The following is a 6,244-nucleotide window of genomic DNA, read 5'->3' as shown; positions in this document are numbered from 1 at the left end:
AAGTATACGAACATCATATATATCAAAAAGATATTGTTACTCTCTAGTTAGTAATTTAGTGAACAAGTTCATCAATGATAAAGATAAATTACCTATCTTGCGCGGTTTTAAAAAAAATACTCGATTTTAATAAAAATTGGTTGAATTCAAGGAATACTCGGTTTTGGTCATAGGAATATTTGAGTTTAAAGAATATTCAATTTTAGTTAGGAGTGTTTAGATTCAAAGAATAGTTAGGTTTAGTTAGAAGTGGGTGTGGGTCCAAACAATACTCAAAGTTTTAGCAAAAAGTGACTACATACTCAAACAATGCTCTATGAGTCTAAAGAATACTCATATTATACTTTGCAACATTAATATGCTTAGTGAAATTCAATTTGTTGGTTGAAAATTGAACATAATCTATTGAGTAAGATGAACTAGTATAAAAATATTATGTGCATTACTCTTCTCCTTATTTTCTTTACTTTATATGTTTATTGTCATATGTATAAATGTAGAAGGTAGATTATTTTGTAAAAATTAAGTTTGTGAGAGATCATTTTTAATCAAGTGTATTTGTTAAATGAAAAGTTATGTTTGACGTATATTATCAAACAAAACCCTTATTAAGAAAATAGTTGATAGATCACCTCTCATATATAAGTCATCATAATTAGAAATTTATGAATTTTTTTAAAAGAATTATTAAAACACAATTCAACCCTTTTTTTTTCTACAATTTTATTATTTAGTGTGTAAAGTTGAATATTTAGTCAAAGTTTATTTGCATGTTAAATTTGATAAAATTTTGAGTTAAATTTTTTAAAAGTTATTAGTTATAGGCTAATTTTTATTAAATTTAACTATAGACACATTTAATTAATCTTATATTGGTGGTAGGTTAAATTTGAAGTATGTCTTAGAACAACCTACATTCAACATTGTTTGTATAAGTTAGATTCTTTTCAGGGGGAGACACCAAAAGAAAAATTGACACAAACAAGTCATGAGTCATAAACAAATCTATATAGTAAATCATGAAAGAAATTTCAACCTAAAATCTTAAGACAATGAGGTTGTGGATCTTTCTCTTTATATATTATTCATCTTTCTCATTTTTATTCGATGTGAGACTTTCAATTCATACTTGGATTTCTAAGAATCTCCTCCTAAAATATGAGTATCTTTCACATTGGTTCACTCTCCTTGAGCATAAGCATAATCCTTATAATTACTTGTATCATTGTTTAACACAATGAAAAATATTTGCTTGAAATCCTTATTAGAAAGATTTTTAACTCGTCTGAACTAGTCACTTAGATATAATATCAACACCAATAAATCAGAACAAGTCCTTATAAAAAATTATGACATCTATCTTCAGTTTAAAATCTTAAGTTATTGGGAGAATTTTTGTTTATATTATTTATCTTACATTATTTTGTACAACTTATATAAAATGTCTAAAACAATTATTTAAAATGGCTGGTTCACCTGTGTTTCTGGTGGAGTAAATTAGAAAAACCTCATGCTAGGAAAAAATAAATTAGTTTAATGAATACTTTCATTTATAAAATGCATCAACTAAGGACAAAATCTAATCCACCTAAAATTTCACGGATATGATGACTACGTATCATCATTATCCGAACATTTGAATTTGCAAAGTTAGAAAATATATTAACTACTAATGGTTACAAAAAGAAGGAAAGAAAGAAAGGGAAAATGGAATTAGTTTTATAAAGAGCAAAGAATGGGAGGTAATGTTTTTGTGAATGTATTCTATTTGAGACGTGTCGTGTATAGATGTTTGCATTAGTGAAGTTGAAATTCTTTGGAGGTTTTACTAAATATAAAGCTAAAACTGTAAGTTTCATGTCTTTTACCAAAATGAATTTCCGTGCTTGTATGAAAGTAACAACACTGCATATCCTTTTCTGGCTGTGGACCAAATCTTACATCTTCAACCACAAAGGTCATCCCTACTGCCCTCCATTTCTTCTAATCTTAGGCAAATAATTGATACTCTATTCTCCACTTTGCAGTTGGGAATTCATTATTTTCTCTCTCTAACTTAATTTCAGTCAAACATGAACAATCTAATGATTAAGATAAGACAAACCCTAAAAAGCATTTTAAGATTAGGGTTCAAATATTAAAAGCATTTTTTTTAGAAAATATGTAATTTAATAAAAAACCATCTTCTAATTTTTACAGACTAATAAGACACTACAATGTAGTTTATCCATGTGTATCTGAATTCCTTAATTAAGATATTTATATAGAATACTATCATTTTATCTTATGAGAAAAGAATACTAATAAGTACTCTATAGAAGTTCTATATACTTCTTGGTTGAATGAAAGAAATATAGTACACAATTCTTCTGAGAGAGAAAAAAAATCTTTTATTGATGTTAGATTCTGTTTACTACAGATTTGAACACAAAATTCCAATAAGAATAGGATGTTGTGGAGGTTAATATCCATGCAAGAGCGTAACCCTCAGTGGACCCTGGAAAGAAGAAAGGAAGAGAGAGATAGCTCTGTTCTTGACTTGCAAGAGAGAACAGAGCAGAAGAAGTGATCAATTATCAATGCTCCTTTCCATTCACACCAAACTCAAAATATAGCAAAATAACACATCATGCCATAGCCATGCTACGTTTTGAACTGCTATGTTACTGTGTTTCCTCCTTCCTTCACTTTCTTCACGTCTCAAAATAACTCTCATAATCCCACACCACACGCAATACCAGAACAACCATGTTTCACCATAGCCAGCGACTACTTTTCTTTCTGCTTCTCTTTCTCTCTCTCAAACACACTTTCTCTCTAAACCAAGACGGTCTCTTCCTCCTCCAGGCCAAGCTCCAACTCTCCGACCCCACAAACGCCCTCTCCGATTGGAACCATCGTGACGCCACCCCATGCAACTGGACCGCCGTCACATGCCTCGCCGCCACCGGCGCCGTCACCTCCCTCAACCTCTACAACCTCAATCTCTCCGGCCCCGTCCCCGCCGCCACCCTCTGCCGCCTTCCCTCCCTCGCCAACCTCTCCATGGCCAACAACTACCTTGACAACACCCTTCCCGCCGCCGCGTTCTCCACCTGCGCTGCCCTCCGATACCTCGACCTCTCCCAGAATCTCATCTCCGGCCCCATCCCCGCCGCCCTCGCCTTCCTCCCCGCCCTTGAAACCCTCGACCTCTCATCGAACAACTTCTCGGGCGAGATTCCGACGAGCTTCGGCCAGTTCCGCCAACTCCGAAGCCTCTCCCTCGTCAGCAACCTCCTGAACGGAACCATTCCCTCTTTCCTCGGCAACGTTTCCACGCTCAAAACGCTTCATCTCGCTTACAACGATTTATTCAACGCAGGTCCGATTCCTCCCTCTTTGGGGAACCTAACGAATCTCGAGGTGCTCTGGCTAGCAGGGTGCAAACTTGTGGGCCCCATTCCACTTTCTCTGGGAAACTTGACGAAGCTTACGCACCTTGACTTGTCCATGAACAACCTCGTCGGAAATATACCTGAACAAGTCCTGTCGGGTTTGCGCAGCATTGTACAAATCGAACTCTACGAGAACGCGCTCTCCGGCGCGTTGCCACGCGCCGTGTTCTCTAACCTTACTAACTTGGAACGGTTCGATGCTTCCACGAACGAGTTGACTGGGACGATTCCGGACGAGTTGTGCGGAATGAAGAAACTCGGGTCGCTCAACCTGTTCACTAATAAACTCGAGGGGACTTTGCCGGAGAGTATAGTGAACTCGGAGAACTTGTACGAATTGAAGTTGTTCAACAACTCCCTCGCTGGGTCGTTGCCCAGTGGGTTGGGTGGAAACTCAAAGTTGCAGATTTTCGACGTTTCATATAATCGATTCTCCGGCGAGGTTCCGGCGGGATTGTGCAGCGGGGGAGCGTTGGAGGAGCTGATTCTGATTTACAATTCTTTTTCCGGGAGGATCCCGGACAGTATCGGGGAATGCAAGAGTTTGAGAAGGGTTCGGCTTAGGAACAATAACCTTTCTGGGGTTGTGCCGGAGGGCTTATGGGGTTTGCCCCATTTGTATTTGTTGGAGCTTGTTGAGAACTCTCTTTCTGGGTCGATTTCTAATGGGATTTCCGGAGCGCGGAACTTGTCAATTTTGTTAATTTCGGGAAATAACTTTTCTGGGTCGATTCCTGAGGGTTTTGGTGAATTGGTTAATCTTGAAGAGTTTATGGCGAATAATAATAGTCTTACTGGCCGGATTCCGACAAGTGTGGGTGGGTTGAGTCAGTTGGATAGGCTTGTCCTCAGAGACAATCAGCTTTTTGGAGAGATTCCAGCTGGTGTTGGTGGTTGGAAGAAGCTCAATGAACTTGATTTGGCTAATAATAGATTGGATGGGAGTATTCCTAAGGAGTTATGGGACTTGCCTGTGCTTAATTATCTTGATCTTTCAAGTAATCGGTTATCTGGTGTAATTCCAATTGAGCTGCAGAATTTGAAGCTGAACTTGTTGAATTTGTCGAACAATCAGTTTTCTGGGGAGATTCCTCCTCTTTATGCCAATGAGAATTATAGAAAGAGTTTTCTTGGGAATCCGGGTCTGTGTAGTTCTCTCTCTGGTCTGTGTCCAAGCTTGGAAGAGAATGAGGGTAAGAGCAGGAAATATGTGTGGATTTTCCGGTTCATATTTGTGCTTGCTGGGATTGTGTTAATTGTTGGGGTGTGTTGGTTCTACTTCAAATTCCGGGACTTCAAGAAGATGAAAAAGGGGTTTCACATTTCAAAGTGGAGGTCGTTTCATAAGCTGGGGTTTAGTGAGTTTGAGGTTGTTAAATTGCTAAGTGAGGACAATGTTATAGGAAGTGGAGCATCTGGGAAGGTTTACAAAGTTGCGCTGAGCAATGGTGAGGTGGTGGCTGTGAAGAAATTGTTCGGAACACCTAACATGGGAAATGGATCTGTTGATTCTGAGAAGGATGGATTTGAAGTTGAGGTTGAAACACTGGGTAAGATTCGGCACAAGAATATTGTGAGATTATGGTGTTGCTGCAACAATAAAGATAGCAAGCTCTTGGTTTATGAGTATATGCCAAATGGGAGCCTAGCTGATTTGTTGCATAGTAGCAAGAAAGGCTTGCTGGATTGGCCCACCAGATACAAAATTGCTATCGATGCTGCTGAGGGGCTCTCCTATTTGCATCATGATTGTGTCCCCCCTATTGTTCATAGGGATGTCAAATCTAGCAATATCTTGCTAGATGATGAATTTGGAGCAAAAGTAGCCGATTTTGGAGTTGCCAAAATTGTGAAGGGAGCCAACCAAGGTGCAGAATCCATGTCTGTGATTGCTGGATCTTACGGTTACATTGCACCAGGTACAACCTTAAACTTGTATCATCAAACCTTTGAATTATACTTTGATTAAGCTTGTAGACTGTTTATGTGTTCATTTATGTGCATAGATTTAATGGATTTGGTGGTTCAATTTGATGCAGAATATGCTTATACTCTTCGGGTGAATGAAAAGAGTGACATATATAGTTTTGGTGTGGTAATTTTGGAGTTGGTAACTGGGAAGCCCCCTCTTCATCAAGAGTATGGAGAAAAGGATCTAGTGAAATGGGTTTACTCTACATTGGATGAGAAAGGAGTGGAAGAGTTGATTGATCCAAGTTTGGATACAGAATATAGGGAAGAAATGAGGAAGGTACTCAGTGTGGGACTTCTTTGCACTAATTCTCTTCCTATAACCCGTCCTTCAATGCGTAGAGTGGTGAAAATGCTGAAGGAAGTAACTGCACCTGCACTTCCCAAATCCTTAAGTGGAAAACTCTCTCCTTATTTTCAAGAGGCCTCTGATAATGATCTTCAGGGAAGCTTAGTTTGAGCTTCATCTTCAAAATCAAAATAATCTTCAGCTTTGGTAAATTGTTAGTTAAAAGTTAGTTTTTGCTTAGGCAATAGTTCTTGAAACAACAATTGTAACAAACTCTCCAATTTCAATCCTATCATGGTCTTTAATTCCAGCTAAAAATGGTATATGAAATTCTCACTACAATATATTATGTTCTACTTTGCATTAAACTGTAATATAATATTTTTGCAGGAAATTATCATATGCCAATCTTTATCCCTCCATAGCTAGTTGCGTTGCCTGTTTATTTATTTCTCTTTGGCAATAGAAATGGCCAAAATTTTCCTTCAAATGAAATCTCAAATCTCTCTCAAGACCTTATACTTTCTTGTGGTATTTCCTTAATTTA

General features: G+C 37.7%; 1 protein-coding gene across 1 annotated transcript; it reads left to right on the top strand.

Annotated features, from left to right (window-relative positions):
• Positions 1-2,288: 2,288 nt before the first annotated feature.
• On the top strand, positions 2,289-6,015 carry LOC137835436 (uncharacterized). Its single transcript, XM_068643949.1, has 2 exons — positions 2,289-5,356; positions 5,477-6,015. The coding sequence occupies exons 1-2, from the start codon at positions 2,749-2,751 to the stop codon at positions 5,866-5,868; spliced, it is 3,000 nt and encodes a 999-aa protein (XP_068500050.1). The 5' UTR covers positions 2,289-2,748; the 3' UTR covers positions 5,869-6,015.
• The last annotated feature ends 229 nt before the right edge of the window (positions 6,016-6,244 follow it).

This window comes from Phaseolus vulgaris, chromosome 5 (assembly GCF_051622355.1).
Source record: "Phaseolus vulgaris cultivar YP4 chromosome 5, ASM5162235v1, whole genome shotgun sequence".
In the NCBI taxonomy this organism is placed as follows: domain Eukaryota; kingdom Viridiplantae; phylum Streptophyta; class Magnoliopsida; order Fabales; family Fabaceae; genus Phaseolus; species Phaseolus vulgaris.
Note: the sequence above shows the minus strand (reverse complement) of the source record. Positions and strands in the feature narration are given on the sequence as shown.

Excerpts from the sequence above, each read along its gene's own strand:
- LOC137835436 (XM_068643949.1), top strand. The coding sequence starts at position 2,749 with ATGTTTCACCATAGCCAGCGACTACTTTTCTTTCTGCTTCTCTTTCTC. Across the intron at positions 5,357-5,476 it reads TTACGGTTACATTGCACCAG|AATATGCTTATACTCTTCGG; the intron begins GTACAACCTTAA and ends AATTTGATGCAG.